Below are 24470 nucleotides of genomic sequence, written 5' to 3'. Positions count from 1 at the left end.
GAAATAATATCTAGTTGCAGAAAGCAACTTTGTCAACTTTTGATTTTTCTTCGTTGTAATCTAAACTAATTAGTTTTGGATCAGTTATGTTTCATTTTCTCTGGCACTGAAGTATGGTAAATATTCAACTGAGCAGCTACTTCAGAACCTAAATGTGTGAACTAGTAATGGCATTGAACAGCAATGAATTGTAGGCACATTTGCTTCTAATATGCACACTAGGCCAAAGGTAACAAGTCTGCTATAAGAGTTAAGCCTATGGGTTTGGGGAGAATGAAGGGGAGGGTCTCAACTATTCAAGTTGATTGTGTTCTTATGCCCATTGACACGTTTAAGTTCTCTTTTGACTTGTATAGGAATTGTTACAGTGGCTGCACATTTTATTGTTTTTAAACAGTGATTCAGCTCCATCACATGGCGAAGACGTTCAGAGTAACTGTTCAAAAAATAAACATTTAGAGGACACAATGGAAGCTGAGGCACCAGAGGTAAAACGACTGAAATTTGACAAAGAAAATGAGGAGGAGGAGGAAGAGCCTGTACATTCTGAGAGTTCTTCAGAAATGCCTGAAGAAACTGAGAACATAGAAAAGCAGGAAGAAGCCAAAGACGAGAGTGAATGGACTGATCCAGCGATTGCAGATAAACAAGGTACTGTATACCTTCCTGAATATATACAGTAGTACAATAGCCAGCTAGCATCACCTTTTTTAATAAGCAAATTTGCTGCTTCATTCTACTGACAGTGCAGCTTTGTTGGCATATCATTTTTTAAGTACACTCAAGCCTAGTGAAAAATATAAAACTGCGATTATGCCTTAAATACAGGCCAAAGTTCAGTAAGTAATCTTGTATCACTTGGGCTTACATCAGGCTGTAGTTGTACTGATTCTAATGTGTAGCTAAGTCAAAAATATTAATATTTGTATTTAAGGAATTTTTGTCAAATGAAATGTTCCCCATTTTCTTCTACCATTTAAAAATGTAACCGGTTAGCAAGCAAAGTTTTCTACATATTTGCTTGCACCCAATATGAAAGTACAAAACCGGCATTAAAAGACCAGCTGCCCCCTTTAACCTGTCCAACACCATGATGCTCGGACTATCACGGCTGAACAATTCTTCTCTCCTTAGCAGCCGTGTAATTTCCTGCGAGAGTTTAAAAAAAAAAATTGAGGAATTCCTTTTCCCTTTAGGCATCAGTGATGTGTGGCCATTCAGTGCACTTGGCAAATGTTGGTCGAAGAGCAGTACTTGTAGTGTAAAGGTCATGAAGACAGAATTGAATCCAGCTCTCTGGGTTCCTTTGTCTTCCAGTATCATCTCCAACTTTCTAGCTCATGAATGCACAATACACAATCTTGATATGATTTACTTAATGGCTGCATTTTATAGTTCATAGATTGTGAATGGTCTTGTGTCATCAGCAGTGATATTCTAGCAATGTTATCTGCTTTTGTTTATTACATGAAATAAACTGAGTTTTGAAACCTTTTGAATTTTTTGTTTTGTTTAGTAATGCTGGTTTCCACAGTGATTTAAATACTCATTTGATTTGCTGTTTGCAATTTCTGGCAGGGCTTCATCATATCATAGATTCTTAGTGCAGAAAGAGGCCATTTGGCCATCATGCCTGTGCCCCCCTCAGGTGTTGCATTCCTTTTTTTTAACTGCAATTAAATGTTGAGGTGTAACTTGCTGTTGTAGTGTTTGGATTCACTAACCTTAAGATCCACTAAATACAATTTCTTTCTGCTTAAAATTCTAGTTAGTATATATTAACACGTCAAACTTCATTGGCTTTTCAAAGACTTTTAATGCTTAACCCACCGAGCGATGCAAGGAATTGACTAGATTCCAGGCTTGACCATTGTGTAAAATCTCAATTTATGTATTTTAATAATGGAACAAGTAGATCAATGAAGTCCTTGCATGCTTCTACTGGCTGTTGCCTACCATTTTAAGAATAAAGCAAGGATTGACTTTTCTTTGTGAATAAATTGGAAGCCTAAAGGGAAGTGATTTAGTGTAGTAGCAGGCATCTGGAAACAAGTGTACCTATTCTCATTTAATATTGCATTATCAAATTGTTAGGATTTCTGGGCCTAAGTTCATGAACATCTTGGAAGTTTAACATTTTAACATGCCCTTTTGAGCTACCAATAACTTTGCTTATTTGTCAGCTGTCCACAACTAAACTGACATGTAAAAGCAGGCCAATCTATTTTTATGTCAAGTATAAATCTTCTGAATTAATTTGTGCTGTTTCTCCTTTCCTGTGCACACTTTCATGTCGCAAACATGTGTGCTAATCTATTAGAAATTCTGGAATTAAACGGTCATATATGAAATCTCTTGCACACCAATTTGCTTTTCAATGGTTATGTCCCTTTGATTGCAATGGTTTCAATTTATTTCTCTGACTGAAAATTGGCAGCTGCGCAGTGCTGGAGAACAAGTAACGTCTAATGGCATTTTGTGTATTTACAGAGCCCTCCAGCATATCAGTGAAAGCCGTGTTTGAATCTGTTCAGGAGAAAATTGAAGTGTCATCTGAAAATGTCAAATCTTCGGATGAAAACCAAATGGACCAATCTGAGCCAACCAAGACACTAACTTCTAAGACAAGTGAAATCAGTGAAAGCACTGATGCTGTTAGTAACAGTGTGGACTGCAGTGATAGAGAAAAACCAGATACACCTCCTGAAACTCCAGAAATGCCTTCTGAGAGCCCAATGGAGAACAGTGCAGATGCCACAGAAGAACCAATGGAACAGGACTAAATGAGATACTCTGCAGTATTTTCCATGAGGTGTTGATTTTACACTGTATAAAATTTTATGTAATAAAGTGGACCTTTGTTTTCCAGGAGAAGGGTCACAAACCTTCTCCAAGAAATACCTGGAAGAGCTGTACAAGATGAGAACTGTGAAACCAGCTCCTTCAGGTCTCATCTACTGCTCCCTTTTTTTTGTTTGGTCAAATCAGTGGTTTTGTGTATAGATATTTTTATTTAGAGAGTTTTTAAACTGGAAAGTAAAACTATAATTGTCAAGTTGTTTTCCAATTCATTGGACTAGGCCATTTACCATAGTTTTTTGTCTAGTTTTTAAACCTCTTCAAAATTTAATTTCTTATGGTCACTCTTTCAACATTTAATACATTAAACACTGCTGAAACAACAGGTTACGACATTCCAGGATAAACCCAAAACAATACATCGCTTTCATGTACTTCTGATCCTGTATTGATGGAATTCATTAATCAAAAGGGAGTGTGTGGTTCACAATGTGAAACAGCAAAGTGTAGGACTTTCAATATCAGTTTGTTTTGGTTGCAGAATAAATGCTTTTTTTGATTCACTGTTCAAGCAGAAAAAGGTGGGAGGTAATCACTCAATTTATGCTCTGGTTAGAAAATTGCGAATATTTGAGGAAGTTCCTTTCAGTTGCATTTTTTGTTTGTAGCGTGCAGACAGCATTGTTGCACACACACTGACTGCGTTGAAGAGCTATTGCAGTTGACCTGTTAATTTAGTCTTGTGCCAGGTCTTGTGTACTGGTAATGCAATTTTAGGGGGTGCATTGAACCACCATGATTTGTACAAAATTTTGAAGTGAATGAAATATTTTTGAACATGCTACTACATTTTGACAGCCAGTGGTTGTACATTTTTGGAGATGAGAACTCAAAGCACAAATCATAATCTGTACTTCTGATTTCTGATATCCAGCTTGTAAATTCAAAACCCTTTAACTGTTCAGTCACAATTACTGGCTGTCAAGTTTGTACTTGTTTCTGGCAACTGTAATTTTTGATATTTAGAATTTTTAAATTTCTGTAAGTAGATTTTGTAGATTGTAATTGTTCACTGCCTTTGTGAAACGTTATATAATTGTATAATTTGTGTGTAAACTGAATGCTTTGGCTTTCAATACAGTATTCATATAAAGCAATAAATGTTATATCTGGACACAGCGTCTGGAGATACACTCCAGTTCCCGTTGATAAAATTTGCACTGGGTTGCCAGAGGCCATAATGACTGCACGTAACTGACAATCTGTAAGATTGACAGTTTTGACTTTCCTGTGAATGTAGTATTTTGCACTTGTTAGTGAATATTCTAAAAAATATATATATAGTTTTGTGGGATCTTAAATTCACTTTGAGAAAATTAAGAGTCTTCTTCCTAACCAGTATGTAAAATTTTTACAGGATGCATAAGCGCTGTAACATTGTTTCTCTTCAGTGCTGTGCTTGGGAAGAAAATGCATCTTAAGTTGCTAATTAAACAATAGTTTTCACAAGTTTTTACCAATCTGATCAGCAGAAATGTTTTTGAATCCTAATCTTGTTGTCCATGTCAGTAGTAGAACTTGAACAGTATAAGAGATATGAATTTTTTCCCCTTTCTAAAGTATCTACTAATTTTGCTTGTAAATGCCAAGTTCATGTTTTGTGCTTGGGTATGGGGAAGAAGGGCAAATTTCTTGTTGAAATCTTTATTGCACCAGCGTGACTTACAACCTAGTTTTTCACTGTGTAGCATATTTGAACTTTATTCCACAGCCTAGTTTTCATAAGCTGTTTGCTTGTGATCCAGTTCAGTAGAAAACCTGGGCTGGGGAGTTGGTTGTGTTAAGATTGTAAATGTGACAAAAAATAATATGGAAGAGGGCAAAAGGAAGGTGGATGAAGGTTGAAATGAACTTTTCCCCATTCCTCCTCCTGAAAGTTTGTCTTTTTTGCTTTGAAGGAAGAAATTAAATTTGTAGAAATTGTAACGTTGCTGAACATTATTTGGAAAGATTCTAAATGAGAATTTTCTTTTCACCTTCAAGAAAGCTTTAATTGGTATCTAAAATGTATATTAATTAAATCTTAGAATCTTTCAGCCTCACCTGTGCTGGCACTCAAAGCTTCCCACTTCGTCCCATTTCCCTACCTCTTCCCAATCCACTTTTACAGTTTTTTTTTCAAATGTGTTCACTGCCCTTTTTTTAAAAAAAAAAGTTGGATTCTGCTTCCACCATGCTTCTCCGCTGCCTTAATTAACCCAAGTTGGCTTTGTGTGACTATTTTGTAGCTTAGCTTCTTTACCCTCTACTGTTTTGGGCTGGCTGGCCGATAGTTAGCCAACTTCTATTTTTCTTTGTTTGCAAGAATAAATTTTCCATGACAAGCCTGCAGTCAAGTTTGTCAGCTTCAATTGCATTTTTTCCTGCTTTTGCTTACACCTGATGGATTGGGGTAAGTTATTCAGACTCTCAAAGGCTGCTTGTTTAATTCTGAGGCTAGTTATGTGATCTGATCAGGCCAAATTTATCTTGCTTTCAAGATGGTATATTTGAAGTATTAGTGAATGTGAAAACATTAAATTTAGGAGACGGTGTTACTTGAACATTCATGTGTTTAGTCTATGTATTTTGAGGTTAGGTTTGCACATTGGCTGCAGAGTCTGATGATTGGCATATGTCTCACAGGTTCTTAATTTACTTTGAAGGGTAGGAGGGAAGTATGTAATTTCACCTTTTTAGCAGCAAATCATGGCAGTCTTTGAACACACAGGGATGGGCCCAGCAAACAGGCAAATATGTCTGAGGACATCACTGAAACAGATTGTGAAGCAATCTACTAAGATGCTCCAGAGATCAGATATTATTGGTTTTGTGCACCTATTGCCTGCCAATTAGAAAATTGGAGAGATTGGCACCTGAGCATATTTTTCCTCACAAAGGACTGGATAAATTGAGTAGTTTAAAATCAGGTATTTTTCGATAAGGGTGGTTAAATACTTACTCATTGCAGGGAGCTCCCTACCCAATTCAGTTATTCTAAAAGTAAACTTTCACTAGATTTGCTTTGAGATTTACAATCTGAATTTCTTGTGTTGAATAACAATTATTTTTTTTTAAAGTTTCTCCCCGAATTTGGAGTGTTCACTTCAAGACCCCTCCTCTAACTCCATTATACAGTTTCACGGAATGCTTTACTTACACGTTTCTAAAACATTTCTAGCTTCTGCAGTTTTCTATTGACCAGGAGTGTATGGGAGGGTGCATTAAGTGCCAATCTACCTTGCTAAATCTCAGGTTAATTAAGTTGTTTGTTCTCGGTGTTTTTATAAGATGTCTTCTTTATCTCTCAAATTAAATAGGACCAAAAGTAATGTTTAATCTTTTATATTTTTGTTACTATTAAAATTATTGATAGGTTGTATCTCTTATTCTCAGCTGAAGCAAAAATTTGTTCTTTTTGCCTTGTTTTTTTAATTCTCTCCTCCAGCCAAATGATTTGTTGTGTTGACTTAATTTCTGTTTAAAATGTTGAAAATTGAGTTAAATTAATGATTAGAGTTCTGCTAGAATCGGTAAGTGCTGATGTTACAGCACTGGTCTTCCGAGTTATATTCACTTAAAAACTGTTGTGTTGAATCTTAATGTTATTCCCTCAATGTATTGATTCCTTGATTTCAGTTGGACAGTAATAGAAATGCAGTTTTTCAGTCCAGTGAACATGCAAAAAGGCTAAGGTTCCTAACATGACTTATAGTCAAGTTGTCAGGATTAAACAGTGGGTGATTGACCCAATGGGCTGCTGTAGAATGTCAACTTCATAGAAACTAGAAAGTAACAGAGTGCACTACAGCAATGGAAATACAGAAAATAGTGTAAACGTTGACCACCATCTGAGAGATGACAGGATGCACGCCGAAAATGCTGAGTTTTCTTTCTCCACTGGTGGTGCCTGGTCTGATATGTTCCACCATGTTCTATTATTTGATTTCCAGCAGCTGTAGTATTTTACTTTCTTAATGAACCAGTTCACTGGGTGATGTGGGTGTGGTGGGGACTGGGTTCTGGTGTTGCCTCGCTAATTCTAGGGAGGCAGATAGGCATATTCATCCAAATTCCTAATGGCTGCTGCAGATGGGAAGGGATGGCGATCCATGCCAAGAATTGCTAACTTGCTTCTAAGCATGAGAACAGATTCTGTTTGAACGCATGCATATTTGTGATGCCTTCAACTGTCTGGGTCACATTCAGGAAATGAAGGTGGGGAAATAATTATTTGCAATTATAATTAAACTATTAAAAAATGAGGTAATTGTGTTTGGTATGAGGGACTTTTTGTTTGAGGGGAACCTAATGTTTATGTTGTGGGGGGGGGGGGTGGTGGTGGGAGTCGTTGTGGTGCAGGAGAAGAATGTTGAACAGTTTTGATGCAGAGTTCAAGTATTAGAGCCAATGTGAGGCAGTTTAGCCCTGATATGGCAAATGACCATTTGTTCATGTGCTTTTGCTGCTGACGTAATGGGAAAATATTCCTGGAGAATGCTACAGTGGCCTAAGCAAGGACCACAACTCCATCATGGGAAGTGAAGGGAGGATTTTTTTTTCCCTCAGTTATTGGCATGAATAGAAAAGATGAGGATTTTGGGGAGGGATCAGGAAAGAAACAATTTGCACTTGACTTATACCAGAAATAAGTGGTTATACTTATGGAGTAAGTCTACAAAGATTGACTCTTCACTGGAACAGAGAAAGTTATGGAAGGCTTTTAAAATGATGTAAAATTTTGAGTTGATATAGTTGCTACTTGTTGGGGGCATAAACTCAAACAAAACATGCAGGAAATACATTCGCCGCTACTGCCAGATTTGGTAAGTATGAAAGGAAAGTTAGTAAGATTTTCAAAATTACAGTTGTGCGTGCTCTACAAGTGGCTACTAGGACAGAAGCTGTAATATCTAAAAAGGAATTGGATGTGTTTGAAAAGGAAGGATATAAAAGGATTGGGAGAAAGGATGGGGAAATAGGATTACAGTAGATAGCTGTAGTTGAGTCCGTGTTAGCACAGGAATGGGCTGACAGATCCATAAGCAGCTTTTGTAAAGTTGTAAAAATTAGTATCAGCAAGGTAATTTTTATGCCAGTCACCTTTGCAGTATGTTGCTTCAGTAAATTTGCTTTCGCAATCGGCTAAGCATCGTAACAAGATAGTTGTCATTTGGTCCATCCATCTAGAATGACCCTAAAGTCTCTCCATTGCTGCATGCAGCTGATTCTTAAATATTCCAGGGTTTTTGCCTCCACAGCTTTGAGAGTCCATTCCATAGATCAATCACTTTCAGGAGATCTTTGACATCAATGTTAAATTTACCTTTTACTATTGGTTTAAACCGGTGACAGCTCATCCTAATCACAATTCAAATTAATATCTGTATTTACCTTTTCCATACCATTTACAATCTTGGATATCTCTTAGGAATTCAGATTTTCTTTTCAAGATTAAGGATCCCAGCCTTTTCCTTTCTTTCCTTAGCACTGTGACCGGCACAACTAGTAATTGTCTTTATGGTTTTTGGCGTCATCTCCATGATTTGAATGTCTTCCTGGCATCATGCTGATCAGAACCAATAGTCAACATGTGATTTAAGTAGGATTCTGGTTTAATCATTTCCTATGGTTTGTATTTCCTGTTTACAGTTTACGTTCAATTGTTTTTTGTTTGCTGCTCTGCAGTGTTTAACATTTTGACCACAGACTTTTAGATCTTTTCTTACGTCATGCTGTTATTTCAAGACAGCTCATGGGACCACTTCTATTAACTTTCTCTTTGCTATATGTAGTCTGTATAAAAAATTTTAAGTCTTGCCCAATTATCTCTCTTGTTCAGCGGTCTCCTTTGATTTCAGTGACTCCTTGTTTTGGTTTTATCTACAAACTTAACTGATTTTCTTTAAGGTTCTGAATCAAAGTCACTGGCATAAATTCCCCTCCCATCACCTTTTTTTCTTGTGCTCTCTCTCGCTCTCATCTCTTTCCTCTCCCCCTTAACACCTCTAAGAAGCACCTCTTATTTATTTTTCAGCTGCGTTGCTTTATGCCATAGCTGTGATCTTAACTAATAGACTTCTTTATGAAGCATTGTCAAGCAGGATCATCGTAAACATGAGAATACATGTGAACTATATCATGGGAGAAATCATGATCATATAAAACGTGGTACTGAAACACAAATGCCTTATTACAGTAAGGGTGTGATGTTTCTCAGCATGCAAGTACCAAACATCTTAACAGTTGACTTGGCATTAATATCAATAACTTGCATTTATGTAACATCCTTACAATAAGTTGTCCTAACCAAATTTGACAGCCCCATGTGCTATTAGGGCAGATAACTAAAAGCTTGGCCATAGCGATACGTTCTAAGGCGTGCCATAATAGAGCAAAGATGTTAAGGAAGGAAATTCTGCAACTGAGGGCTTTGGCAGCTGCATGCATGGCTCCCACTGGTGAAGCATTTAACAGCAAAGATGCACAAGAGACCAGCATTGGAGGAGCGCAGAGGTAGGTTCGGATTGAAAACCTGGCTGAGAGTTTTTAAATTGCTTAACAGGCAGTGAAAGTAGGTCAGCGAGTATGGGGATGATGTGGGATCGGATTTGGTGAGAATTTTGGATAAAGTTTATGGGAATCATGAAAATTCCTTAATTGAATTGTATCATGCTAATAATTATGTTGGAGGTTAACAGAATGGGGCATGTGAGTATGCCGTGACAATTCTTGGATATGAACAAGGTACCCTCTTTTTATTATTGTATGCCCCATTCGTTTAATTGCACGGCTCTTTAACTTCTTTTGCACGGCTGTGCGTGTGCGGTAACTTAAAAGGGCCGACTTGTGCTCAGCCTATGATGGAACCTTTGGCTAACTGCGCTGCCATGCAGCTTGGAGAGAACATTCAGTGCAGATAATTTTAAAGCACTTGTGTTCTAGCTATTACGTTTCAAATATGAAAAATATTGATTAGTGCAATTATAATCGTCAACATAAGTTTTATCAAAGTCGCCATTAATGTTATGAGCACTAATTTGACATGAATGTTCTGTGGCTTTGGACATTTCGTTGATTCTGGGTTTAGAACTGCTCTTGCCCTTTAGATTTAATTTACTTTTTATTCAAAGAAATAGAAATGTGTTTGGTTGCTAGTTATTAATGCATTTTATAAAATATATATTTTCAACTGACACTATACCTAAAAGTTGCTATAAAGGTTGATGACAAACAGACTTAATCCTGTAGTTGCAGATTGGAGAGGCACAAGATAATACTGCTAAAGCTAGACATAGGGCGGCGCAGTGGTTAGCACTGCAGCCTCACAGCTCCAGCAACCCGGGTTCTGTTCTGGGTACTGCCTGTGCGGAGTTTGCAAGTTCTCCCTGTGTCTGCGTGGGTTTCCGCCCACCTCCAAAGACTTGCAGGTTGATAGGTAAATTGGCCATTGTAAGTTGCCATTAGTGTAGGTAGGTGGTAGGAGAATGGTGGGGATGTGGTAGAGAATATGGGGTTACTGTAGGATTAGTATAAATGGATGGTTGTTGGTCGGCACAGACTCGGTGGGCCGAAGGGCCTGTTTCAGTGCTGTATCTCTAAATAAAATAAATAAATACAATAGTTGAGACATTCCAGTAATATACCGACCTACAGCAGCTAAGCATCTATTTTCACTTAACGCATCTTTCGCTTCCATAGCTAATGAAGTATTTCTGAACTATTGTAGACCAACATAGCAGCTACTTTGGGCATAGCAATTCGTTAAGTGGCCGCATAATATTTTTTGATAGTGGCGATTGACCCATAAACCAGACAACTTTGTAATGAAAGTTCAGATCTTGAAAAAACTTGCATTTTAACGCACCTTTCTGGACCACAGGACGCCCCAAAGCCATGCAGTACTTTTGAAGCGTAGTCAGGGTTGTAATTTAGGAAAGGTGGCTGCTAATTTGTGCACAGCAAGCTCCCATAAACAGCATTGTGATAATGACCAGTAAATCTGTTTAGTGATTTTGACTGAGGGATAGATATTGACCAGGGCAATGGTGATGACTCCTCTGCTCTTGGAAATAATGCAATGGGCAGTTCTGCGACCACGTGAGAGGGCAGACATGGCCTTTTTTAATGTCTCATCGGAATGAACTAGTTGACAGTTTGCACATGACATAATTGACATCGATTTCCAACAGTTTTCAGTGTGGACCAGTAGAAATAAGCAGGAACCCACTCGGACCATAAGCTTTAATGTTCTGTTTTATTGTTTTAATCTACGACTGTACAGGATAGTGCAGTTTGTATGAGTTGCTGAGCTTAAATCCTTGGAGAGGAACTTGTAAATAATTAAGAGTCTAAGTAATATACCATTTGAATGTTATTGATACAATAAAAGTGAGAACTGGTGTTTGATTTTAGTCTTACTGCATTGTACATACCATCAGGGAGATCAGCATTATTTTTAATTTATTTTGGAATTTGCTTACGGTCTCCGAGGAAATAAATCAAAGTTACAGGTATTATCTTAATGCCGTGTGCCATTGCTAGCCATTTAACTACAGACTTTGAACATTAGTCTCCAAGGAAATAAAATAAGGCCACTGGTGATCATCTGCTATGTGGTTTATGGTAACTAGTAATTTAATATGAATAAATAAATGTCCAAAGTTATTAAAGATTTGCATTTTACATACCAATAAGATTCAAATAAAACCAGAAGCTGACAATGAAAACCAAAGAAAGCATTGCACCAAGCTTTTTTTTATTGCAGACTGACTGAAAATAAATCTGAACATAAACATTGATTTAAGAAGCTTTTTTTCAATCACATTTTAGGTAGTCTTAAAAAAAAAAGTTCTAATTTCTACAGCATTGTTACTCATATTTGTAACCAGTCTTCAAATGCATTTTTGGAGCACTTTTATGGGAAATTTATACTTGTGTTTTATGTGGCAAAACTTCGCGACAGAAGCTGTGCTGTTTAAACTATGTCTACATAAATAAACGTTGCACGAAGAAAATTAAAATTGTTTTTTAAACAGCCGGTCAAGTTCTGGCTGCTCTGATTCACATTCGCATTCAGATATGTTTCATCAGGGTGCCCATTCTCCCAGGACTTCACCTGACTAATGAACCATTCATGGAACAAGCAGTTGGCAGCAGAGATGTCAAGGGAATGAAGGCTGTTACAACCTTCAGCTCATGATTTGTTCAAAAGGGCAAGCATTTTGTGACAAATACACGGAACTATGGTACTGAAAGTAAACTCCAATTCTGAGTGAACAAATAATTACCTCATTTTTACAGACATGTCAGTGCGCTGTCTAACCCAGAACAGTTGGAATTGTTTATTTAATGGCTTTATTTAATGAAAGTACTTTTTTTTTAAAAAAGTGTTTTATAAGTTGTTTTTAAGCCTGCTACTTTTTATGGTTCCACAAAGTTTTTACAGTATATTTTTTTAAAAACTATTTTAAACTGCAGCATTCAGTTTAAAAGCAGGTGCATGTAGGTAATGTTGATACATCTGGACTGCATTTTTAATAACTAGCAACAACCTCTCTTTTATTTCGTGGTCTGTCTTATTTTCTGAAGACATGTTTTATTCCTTGGAGTTGGAGAGCCTATTCCCGGTCCAATGCCAATATTGCTGGTCGAGGTAAACTGTTATGTGAATTGAGAGCATTTCATTTAAGACTCTGCACCTTAATTTTGTTAACATATTATGTCATAAGCGTTCATTGTTTACCGGTACTCAAAGTTTTATTGGTGGACGTAACAAAAAGGAAGCTGCAAGTTCTGATAGTCGGGTTATACTTATAATAACTATGTGGGGTCTTCAGTTGAGCATATTTGGGAATTATTTGTAGTGTGGACCAGGTATTTTAGAATTTGTGAGCAGAAGATTATACATACAAGAACAGTTAATGGTATATTGCATGGCTGCAAGATCTAACTGACATCATAGAGATGTTAAGTGCAATAGTCTAACTTTTAAACTGAGCTTTCAATTATCAAGCTGCAAATGTAAGAAGGTGAAAGTGAAATTTTGGTTCTTATTTTAAAAGCATAATGAATGGTTATTCAATGTTCCTTGGAAACTGACAAAGGGAACGGTTTGAATTGCCGATAGTAGTAACCCTGCATAATATAATTAGATAAAAACAATTACTCAGCACTGAACATTAAGTTTAATAACTTCGGAGCATGATGGGCCTGTTTTTAAAAAAAATTATTTTTTAACCATGTGCCTGCTTTTCATGTAGTCAGAGCTGTTCATTATTCTGCTATTAACACTCTCTCTGGACTAATGCTTTGTGTTTCACCACAAGCATTAACATACTCTTTGCCTTTGTCCCAGGACAGCTTTGTTATTTAATAACAAACACCTTCCCCTTAGTTCTATCCCCCACCCCCCTCCCCTTCACTTGCTTAAAACCTAATTCTTTTCTAACCTTTGCCAGTTCTGATGAAAGGTCACAGACCTGAAACGTTAACTTTGCTTCTCTCTCCACAGATGCTGCCAGACCTGCTGAGTAATTCCAGCACTTTTTGTTTTTATTTCAGATTTCCAGCATTTGTCATATTTTGCTTTTATTATAATATAAATTGGAAATAAAAACCTGTTGTTTGAGTGTTATCAGTAATTTTTCTCCACTAAATTTCTTTGGGTTTTTTTTAAGTACCCTTCCCTCACTTCTATTTTTAGGTTTGGCTTGTAACTTGGAAAGTTGGATTATCAAGGTTGTTGAATAATCTACAACACATTTAGTTCTTTCCTGCACCATGGATAAGACAAACTTGTCAGTGTTTGATGGACAGGATATAGGTCTTGTCCAGTGAGGATACCATTGTTTGCTGTGCAGCTGAGAACTGACTTAAATTTATTGCATATAATGTAGCTGACTTTGTGTTGGCTGCCTCTGGGACTCCAACACAAGGTCTCAGGTGCTGTCATGAAAATCTGCTCTGTTAGTCATTATATTGCAAGTGATCTAATTTTTCAGTAACATTTTAATTGTGTTTACCTCCCCTGCAAACTCTCTTTTTCAGCCCCTGCTTTTATACACAAAATACAGTTCTGAATATTTGCTGGAAATAACGCTAATGTAATCATTAAATCTGTGTTACGTTATAACTACTCTCATTCCCTTACAAGAAATAAAGTCGGCATAACACCCCCTTGAAAAATTAATTTATTGTCACATTTGTATATAACATACATCTGTTTTCTGCACCTGAGAGGGATTTCTTATACATACCAGTTTGGATAGTGTTGTTCGGTTTTGCAATGTTAATTTCTTAGGAATTAGAGCCATTTTAACAACAATGGGTGTCCCATTTCAAAATCAAGGTGTATGAGAAGAATTGAGTTCTCAGTGAAACTTGAAGATTTCAAATATATGGTCACGATTTAATTTTGCATCCTCTTAGCAACATGAAGTTTATTAACACTTGGTTAAATCCAGAAAATGATTGAAAACTTTCACCATACTGCTTAATCAAGGAAAAGAGAAAGAAAGACTTGCTTTTATACGGTGCGTTTCACAACCCAACCCAAAACAATTCACGGACAATTATGCACTTTTGAAGTGTTGTAACGTTGGAAATGTGGCAGCCAATTTGCACACAACAAACTCCCACAAACAGCAATGTGATCATGACCAGATAATCTATTTTTAGTGATGATTGAAAAATATTTATAGGGTACCACATCCCACCCTCATACAATAAATATCATGGCACACCATAGATTCCAATTACAATTAACTGTGATTGTTGGTTTAAACAGAAAATTGAGCATGAAATACCTAGGACATCATGTCATCTAGTAATTTCATAAAACGTTACCAAGCTAAATTTCATTAACATTAAATCCTTTTTGTGGTGATACTTACTTCCTGGCTCATGATTGAAAAAACACTAGGCTGAGGTGTTTAAGATGTTTAAAATGAATACTTTCAACTCCATACCTTTGTTAACTCTAGAGTTCATTATTCCAATACACTTCTGGTTGGTTTCTCACATTCAGCCCTCTAAATCTGAGGTCATCCAAAACTCCGTTGCCCGTGTCCCAACTCTCATCAGTCCAGTTCATCTATTGCCCCTGTGCCCGCTGATGGTGCACACTGCTGCCACTGTACATTGATAGTCAAGGGAGTGAATGTTGAAGGTGGTGGATGGGGTGCCAGTCAAGTGGGCTGCTTTGTCCTGGATGGTTTTTAGTTTCTTGAGTGTTGTTGGAGCTGCACCCATCCAGCCAAGTGGAGAGTATTCCATCACACTCTGACTTGTGCCTTGTAGATGGTGGACAGGCTTTGGAAAGTCGGGAGGTGGGTTACTCGCCACAGGATTCCTAGCCTCTGATCTGCTCTTATAGCCATGGTATTTATATGTCTAACCCAGTTCAGTTTCTGATCAATGGTAACCCCCAGCATATTGATATTGGGGGATTCAGTGCTGGTAATGCCATTGAACGTCAAGGGGAGATAGTCAGATTCTCTCTTGTTGGAGATGGTTATTGCCTGGCACTTGTGTGGCATGAATGTTACTTGCCAATCATCAGCCCAAGCTGAGGTTGTCCAGGTCTTGCTGCAGATGGACACGAGCTGCTTCAGTATCTGAGGAGTCACTCATGGTGCTGAACATTGTGCAATCATGAGCAAACATCCTCACTTCTGACATTATGATGGAGGGAACTCGTGCAGTGATGTCCTGGAACTGAGATGATTGACCTCCAACAACCTCAACCATCTTCCTCTGTGCCAGCACAGAGTTTTTCCCCCTGATTTCCCATTGACTCCAGTTTTTGCTCGGGCCCTTGTTGCCATACTTGGTCAAATGCTACTGTAATGTCAAGGGTAGTCACTCTCACCTCACCTCCTTGAGTTCAGCTCTTTTGTCCATGTTTGAACCAAGGCTGCAATGAGGTCAGGAGCTGAGTGTCCCTGGCAGAACCCAAACTGAGCGTCAGTGAGCAGGTTATTGCTAAACAAGTGCAACTTGATAGCACCGTCGATGACACCTTCCTTCACCAAAAATATTCTGCTTTTCTATTCTTACAACCAAAGTGAATAACTTCACACTTCCCCACATTATATTCCTCTGCCACCTTGTTTCCCAGTCAGTTAATCTGCCAGATTTCTTTGTGCCCTCCTCACTGCTTGCATTCCCACCTAGCTTTGTATTGTCAGCAAACTTAGAAACATTACTCTTGGTTTCTTCATCCAAGTCGTTAATATAGATTGTGAATAGCTGAGACCCCAGCACTGATCCTTGCAGCATTCCACTGGACACTGCCTGCTGACTTGAAAATTCCCCATTTATCCCTACTTTTGTTTCCTTTCCATGAACCAATCCTCTATCCATGCTAATATATTACCCCCAACTCCATGAACCCTATCTTATTGACCTTTATATGTTGACCTTTTGTGTAATGGCCTTTTGGAAATCCATGTATACTACATCTGGTTCCCCTTTAGCTACATTTTCAAAAAAAACTCTAATAAATTTTTCAAACACAATTTCCCTTTCTTAAAACCATGTTGACTTTGTCTGATCACACTATGATTTTCTACATGATTTGTTACGACTTTCTTAATAGATTCCAGTATGTTCCTGATGACTGACATCAGGCTAACTGGCCTATAATACCCTGTTTTCTCTCTCCCTCCTTTCTTCAATACCAGTGTTACATTTGCTAACTTCCAATCTGCTGGGACCTTTCCAGAATCCAGTGACATTTGGAAAATCATAACCAGTGCATCCACTATCTCTGTAGATATCTCTTTTAGAACCCTAGGATGTAGGCCATCAGGTCCTGGGGATTTGTCAGATTTTTGTCTCAAGGACAGGTGAATCTAATGGTCTGTCTTGGTAATTGCCGGCTGTTGTGGTAATGTCCTTCTAAGTGGCCTTGGTGCAAAGGCTGGAGAACTCGAGTTCTTTCCTGTCGGACAATGATTCATATCATGTAACTTTCAGACGTTGCTTTTCTATCCATTTGAAGTTTTGATATGTAAAGCTGTATATTTCCTCTAACTTAAGCATTGGTATCAAAAATTTGGGGGTTCATAATCAAAACATTGTGAATCATAAAACTGTAGCAGGTATATTACTTCTCCATTCCTTTCAAATTTAATCTTTGTTGCATGGTAATAGATAAACCAATTTCTCTATGAAAACATTTGTCATGTCTATGTTGTATTTGTAATCTATTGCATTAGAAACACTGCTGTAATACGTAATTTATCTGTTGAAGGAATTCAAATGATGCATCATAAGTGGACTATAAAATCTAATAAATGTATTCAGGTAGTAAATACTGTTCAAAAATGATGTACTGTTTGTCACTAATATAGTTCACCCTAATAAAATGACATGGGAAAGATATTCTGGCAGTTTCCAAAAGATACTGCTGTTTTACAATGTTCTTAATTTCTTAAAATTCAACTAATGAAAAGGTGGAAGTGAATTGCCGATAGTTTGACATCATATGTGAATGAGCTCTGAGAAACAATTCAGTGTAACAGTGAACATTTTTGAAGGACAATGGTAATTGGAACTAAGTGATTGGACTGTAGCCAGACTCTAACTGTTACTGAAATAAAAATAAAAAATGCTGGAAATACTCAGTAGGTCTGGCAGCATCTGTAGCGAGAATTAACATTTCAGGTTGATGACCTTGCATCAGAAGTGGAAAAAGTTAGCGATGTAGCAGGCTTTAAGCAAGTACAGAGAGTCAAGGAAAGGGGAGAGGTGCGGGGAAGGTCTGTGATGGTGTGGAAGGCAGGAGAGGCTAAAAAAACAGGAATGATGATACAAGACAAGGGGAAATGGTAACGGGGGCTAGTCTTACCAGTGTAGAGGAGACAGCATTGTGAGCAGTGAATACAGTACACTGAATTGAAAGAAGTACAACTAAATTGCTGTTTCACTAGGAAGGAGTGCTTAGGGCCTTGGATGGTGAAAAGGGAGGAGATAAAAGGGCAGGTGTTGCATCTACTGCGCTTGTATAACAGCGGGAGGGAGTGCTGGGGATGATTGAGGAATGGACCAGAGTGTCACAGAGGGAACAGTCCCTTTGGAATGCTGAAAGAGGAGAGGAAGGGACGATGCATTTAGTGGTGGCATCATGCTTGATTTGGCGGAAATGGCGGAAGATGACATGGTGAATGTCGAGACTAGTAGGGTGGGAGGTGAGGACTTGAACGGAGGCCCAACCAGTCCCCATCCACCACCTTCCACCTGGATGAACTTGTTCTCAGATTGAACAACTCATTTAACTCCACTCACTTCCTCAAAATAAAATGTGTTGCTATAGGAATCCATGTGGGTCCTGGCTATGCCTGCCTTTTCATGGGAAAAATGGAACATTCTTTGTTCCAGTCCTCCTCAGGTCACCTCCCTCACCTTGTTTTCTGGTACAATGGTGATTGTGTCAATATTGTTTCCTGTTCTCACCCAAAACTGGCAAATTTCATCAACTTTGCTTCCAATTTCCACCCTTTCCTCAGCTTCACACAGTCCATCTCTGACTCTTCCCTTCCTCAACTTAACCTATCCCCAGAAATGAAGACCGTGATCAACCAATATCTACTATAAGCCCATTGACTCCCACAGCAACCTCAGCTACACTTTCTGATGCCCCACGTCCTGTAAGGACTCTATTCCATTCTCCCAGTTTAACCATTTCTGTCGCATCTCTTCTGATGATGCCGCCTTCCATGCCAACGCTTCTGATATGTCTTCCTTTTTCCACAACTGAGGATTTCCTGCACTTCTGCTCTCATCCCCCCTTTTTTCCCACCTCCTCTCAGAACCAAGATAGGGTTCCCCTTGTCCTCAACTTCCACCCCATCAGCCTCCACATTCAATGGATCATCATCCACCATTTCTGCCACCTCAAGTGTGATTCTGCCATGAAGCACACATTCCCCTCACCTTCCCTCCCCTGCCCTTTCAACATTCCAAAGGGACTATTCCTTCTGCAACACCCTGGTCCACGCCTTAATCTTCCCCAACATTCCCTCCCCTTCCCACAGCACCTTTCCATGCAAGCACAGGTGATGCAATACCTGCTTTATTACTTCCTCCCTTCTCAATATCCAAGGCCCCAAAGACTCCCTCCAGGTAAAACAGCAATTTAATTGTACCTCTTTAAATTTAGTACATTATATTCACTGCTCATTAAGCAGTCTCTTCTATGTTGGGGAGATTAAATTCAGCTTGGGTGACTGCTTTGTGGAACACCTCCGTTCAATTTGAAGGTATAACTGCAAGCTTCTGGTCACCTGTAATTTTCATTCTCCAGTCTGCTTCACTCTGACCTCACTGTCCTTTGTCTCCTGCACTGTTCCAATGAAGTTTAATGTTAGCTCGAGGAATAGCACTTCATTTTTCAATTAGGCACTTCACAATCTTCTGGACTCGACATTGAGTTCCACAATTTCAGATTGTAACCTTAGCCCCACTTTTTGCATTTTTTATGCTTTTAGATAGCAGTTGTTGGTGATAATTCAGCTGTTTACACCTCCTTCAGTCACACCTTTTTGTTTCTTTACTTGTTCCATTAACCATTTCCCTTTTGTCTTGCACCATCATCCCTTTTGTCATTTAATCTCTCCCGCCTTCCACAATATCAGAAACCTTCCCTTTTGTTTTTCTCGGACCTTAATACACCCCCCACCCACACACCCAAACCCCTTTCCCTGCCTTTCGTACTTAAAGACTGTTACATTGCTAACTGTTTTCTAGTTCTAACAAAAGGTCGACCTGAAACGTTAACCTTGTTTCTCTCCCAACTGCTTGACCTGAGTATTTCCACCATTTTCTGTTTCATTTCAGATTTCCAGTATCCACAATACTTTGCTGTTCTAATTCTTATTGAGCAAATTTGTCTGCTTCCTACAGCCCCAACAAATTCTATATTTACACCTGTAAAATTATGCCCATCTATGAACATCTGTGCCCTTTTGTTCCATCCTTTACCAAATTTTAATTTTTGAAGCAGCTAATCTGGAAAATATGACATGTTGATAGCAAAAATAATAATGTTGGATTGACCAATTCTTCTTGGTGCTGAGCACAAGGAGTTGCTGACTGACCTCCATCCCTAAAAGACATACAACCACATCCAGCAACCATTTACTTCACTTCCTCATCCCATCCGCTGAACCGCTTAGAAGGTAGGAGAAGACACACAATACACACTTTCACCAAGTCTGGCTTTGGAGCAAAGCCTACAAAGCACACTTGTATTATAAAATGGAGAATTTTACTTCCATGGGAATGTGATCCGGAGGCCTGACAGATTTTAAATGCAGGGCCTCATTTAATGCCACTGGTCAGCTGCTCAGCCATTTCAAGCAGAAATTGATAGCTGGCCAGCAGGGGAGAATGAAAATCCACGCTATCTATTTACATGGTCGCCCTGGGCAGTCCATACCATTTGTTTATCAGCCTCTGGTTAAATTAGTTAAATTTAAACTGTCTTCACACTTTGCATGTTCCGAGCTCCATCCCATATCCCTGGTTTTACAATTTCTGTTGAAAGTTGCAGTGCCCATTCTACATGAGCATTTAGTATACTGGGCATTGTTCAAGCGCAGCAGTCATATTATAAGGGCCTCCATGTTGAAATTGGGCTATAAATGAGCTTTATTAACAGTGCATGCCTCTGATTACATTGTTGGCCTTTTTGTTTGTTTTTGATCAAATATAAAACCTAGAATAATGCTTTTTTCCCAAGAACTCAGTAAATTAAAATAGGTGCAGCTGTAGTCAATTCAGCCCCTCAAATCTCACCATTCAATGAGATCTGTATCACAACTCCATTTACCTTCCATATCCCTTGATGCCCTTTACTCAAGAAAAGTCTATCCATCAACACTGATATGTTTTAAGGCTGATGGTCTGTGTTTATGAACCATTTCTTGGAACTCTGCTGATAAAGCCTTTTAGTGGAATTCTTTCTTCACTAAGTCGTAAATAGTCTCTGTTAATGGCAAGCAATTGACTACCTCATCCATTCCTTGTATGACCTAGTAAAGAACAGCAGAAGCAATATTTTTAATTCTGTGGAAATGGTGGATCATGCATTGTACAAGGAAGTTTGGGTTTTATGATTGCTTACATTGATTTATATATATTACAGCTGTCTGATGCAATTATAACATATGAGATATGCTCTTCTCTTTCTCCCCATGAATACCGTAAAGGAAAATTTATGGCTATGGTTTAATAATGACCATGTAATATTTAAAAGGATTATTGAAATGATTTTGCAAATTGTCTTTTTCTGCAGCTTATATCTGCTCATTAAAATGAGAATTTAACCTACTTAGAAACTGACCTTTATAAACAATTTCAAGTTCATTTACTCTGATTGCTAATTACTTTATGGTGAAAAAGTGTACCATTTTAGTTTGTTAATTAAAAAAAAAATTCAAGTCTTGCATTGAATGAAATTGCATTTTTCAAAGAGTTGTTGAGGTAAAATTACACTTGCAGGGTCATGATCAAGTGGCCCACAGGAGATGCAACTGTAGTCTGGTTTACGTTAGAACTGTCCTGTATGGACTGCAACTAACAGGTCAATTCTGCTTAAATCCTTATTACACTGAAATAAATTAATTTCCAGTCACCCTCTGTGCATTGCTGGCTCGATTTAGCAGACTTTCATATGTTATCTGCTTGATCATATGTATAATGTCTCAAGATTCCGATACAGCTTGAGTGATTCAAAAATCTGGTTTATTACAAAAGGATGTTCAGCTTATATAAGTTCTAGTTTTTTACTGAAAGCAGCAGGGGGTAATTAGGATTCAGTGGTAGAATATTGGTGTCTGTGTGTATGTATGTTTTGTTTAAGCCCTTCTAATATCTATCATGCTGCATGGGGTTTGGCACCCTGATTCAAATAGTTCTAATGGGGATCAGTATGGCCAACATAGATTCAGAAATGGAAGATCCTGTGCCCAACCTCTTCTTTTTTGAGGAATTAACATTCCAAGTGGACTATGGGAAGCTAAATGATGTGTTGCACTGAGGCTTCAAAAGTTCCACATAAAAGTCTTTAGTTATGCTCAAAGATGTGGGCGCACTTAAGAATGGATAAGAAAATGGCTGAAGGATAGAAAACAAAGATTACTTGTTAGGAGAGTTATATCAGGGAATTACAAAGTGGGTGTCCCAAGGCTCAATCTTCGAATGACTACTGATTCTAATTTACATCAGTGACTTGTGTTCAGAAACTGCTATTCACTGATATTCTGAACTTTGCAGACTACAGACTAACGTTATAAGTGCAATAATAAACTTAGTGGTATAATCCAGTAAATGAAATGAACGATACAGACTCCCTGATAGAATGCAATTAAAATATTATTACTAGAAAATTCTGCAATGCATGTATGCCCTTTGAAGAATTATTATCTCTATGGGAGTTCCATAAGAGAAGTGATGCAGGTTCTCCATTAGTCACTTGGGGGACAGAGATTCCATAAATGTTGTTACAAGTGCTTCCATTTTTTTTGTTACATTATGAGGATTTGTGAGTTAAAACTGAAAAAGATTCCATAGATATTGGAACTTTGTTATTTTACAAGAAGTCATCAGAAGGTCTTTTGAACTGAGCTTGTAAACAAGCCCTTACTTGAAGTAACCTATCTTCAGATAATTACCCAGCAGGGGATTTTTGACTTGGGAAAATATGTTTACAAAAAAGTGACAGCTCAAGATTTATAGTGGTCCTGAGATGTTTTTTGTTTTGTTTTGGACAGGGAGTTGGGATCTGGACAATGGTTTGAAAAGGAGTTCAAGAATCAACCTGCTAAAGGACGAGCCCCAGCTCAGCCGGTTCCAGCTCTTTGAAAAACCTGCCACTTTTTCCAACTCTTTGAGAAGCTCTGAGAAGCAAGTGTAAGAAACTGCCTAAAACCCCCATTGCTGCATTTTTCCAGGAAAACCTTCCCAAACTAATCTTCCACGTCACCTGATAAGAACTGTTCTAGGAAGATCCCTGTGACAGCCGTCTACGCGTACTTGGGACACCAAACCAAAACAAAGGACATCTGACATCTTTCCTCCTTTTTTCTTCAAGAATTAGCAAGTATTTGGCCAAAATATTCTTTTCCTTTTTGTAATAGAGCTCTGAAGAGTAAATCTCTATTTTTCAGTTATCCGGTATATGTAAAAATGTGTGCATGTGTGAGGGGCTAAAGTAAAAATGGAACTTTTATATTTCAATCTGTGGGTTTATGCTTTGCTTCATTACTGGTTAAGACTTGTTTTATAATAAACCGCTAATTTTATTATTTAGTAAAGACATCTGGTTGGTGTATTCTATTCTGGCATAAGAATAGAGTCTATGATTGACCGTATCGGTAACTGTGAAAAAATTTTAATATATGTTGTGACCTGTGAAGAAGTGGAACTAGAAAAACAGCGTACTCCTCCTGCCTTGGTCGTAACAATGTGGAATGAGGATTGGGACCCGTAAGACACATAAGGAAGCCAGACGAAGAGGTAATGGAAATGCAGAAACATGTTCCTAAGCAGAGGCCAAGGAAAAGACAGCCCTTGGCTAAAGAGTATTTGGATGATGATCTCAAGGACCCTGCCATGAAAAGAAGGACTCTAGCAAAGCATGAAACTCAAACAAAGGCACAGCAATGCCTCTAAAAATGTGGAGCAGATAGGGCGCGCAGCAGAGTCAGTACCCTCCTTTGTTATAACATGAGAGAAGGCTTCTTAGCAATGTAGAGCAAACTGCTGTGAGCAGTAGCTGCTGAAGTCCCACAAATGCCTGGAGTAAAATCTTTATCTCCAAAGTGTAGATTTTGACTGTTGATGGACCAGAGATAATTGAAAGAGCAATATTTATCAGATTTCCATATCTCCAGGGCATCATTTTGGAGGGTTTGCAAGATAACAAAAGAGAACACCAGAGTTCCAGACCAGGGTTTCCACCCCTCCTCCTCAAGACCGAAGCAGTCTGTGTAGAAATGCAGCAAGACCTGGACAATATTCAGGCTTGGGCTGATAAGTGCCAAGTAACATTTGTGTCACACAAGTGTCAGGTAATGACCATCTCCAACAAGAGAGAATCTAACCATCTCCCCTTGACATCCAATGGCATTACCATCGCTGAATACCCCAATAGCAAAATCCTGGGGATTACCATTGACCAGAAACTGAACTGGGTTAGCCATATAAATACCATGGCTACAAGAGCAGACCAGATGCTAGGAATTCTGCAGTGAGTAACTCACCTCCTGACTCCCCTAAACCTGTCCACCATCTACAAGGCATAAGTCAGGAGTGTGATGGAATAAAGGCCTGCTACCTGACCTGAACCCGATGGGACCTGACGACGCATTGGGTTCGGAACGGGTCAGGTTGCACTTCCGGGTCCGGCATTTGGGCTTGGGTCGGGCCGGGTTGGACACGCTCTATCACAGGTAAGTGGCTCCACTGTTAATTAAATTTTTTGACTAGAAAGGTGGTTTTGTTAGTTATTTTAAGCTTATGCAGATCAGCAATAAAGTGAAAAACCGAAATCAAGTTAACTGATGGTCGGGCATGGGAAAAAAAGGTAGGACTTGGGCCAGTTCGGGTCAGGGTTTTTTTTTTTT

General features: G+C 38.4%; 1 protein-coding gene across 3 annotated transcripts in view; it reads left to right on the top strand.

Annotated features, from left to right (window-relative positions):
• The window catches only part of LOC137380020 (serine/threonine-protein phosphatase 4 regulatory subunit 2-like), a 66679-nt gene extending 62706 nt beyond the window's left edge, over positions 1-3973 (top strand). For all 3 annotated transcript variants that reach the window (XM_068051501.1, XM_068051499.1, XM_068051500.1), the window contains 2 exons: positions 398-651; positions 2491-3973. In XM_068051501.1, coding sequence (XP_067907602.1) covers positions 398-651; positions 2491-2783 — 547 coding nt within the window. In that variant the 3' untranslated portion in view covers positions 2784-3973. The remainder of the gene's footprint in view (positions 1-397; positions 652-2490) is intronic.
• Positions 3974-24470: the final 20497 nt, after the last annotated feature.

This window comes from Heterodontus francisci, chromosome 19 (genome assembly GCF_036365525.1).
Source record: "Heterodontus francisci isolate sHetFra1 chromosome 19, sHetFra1.hap1, whole genome shotgun sequence".
Lineage (NCBI taxonomy): Eukaryota > Metazoa > Chordata > Chondrichthyes > Heterodontiformes > Heterodontidae > Heterodontus > Heterodontus francisci.
This window is presented reverse-complemented; position numbering and strand designations above follow the sequence as displayed.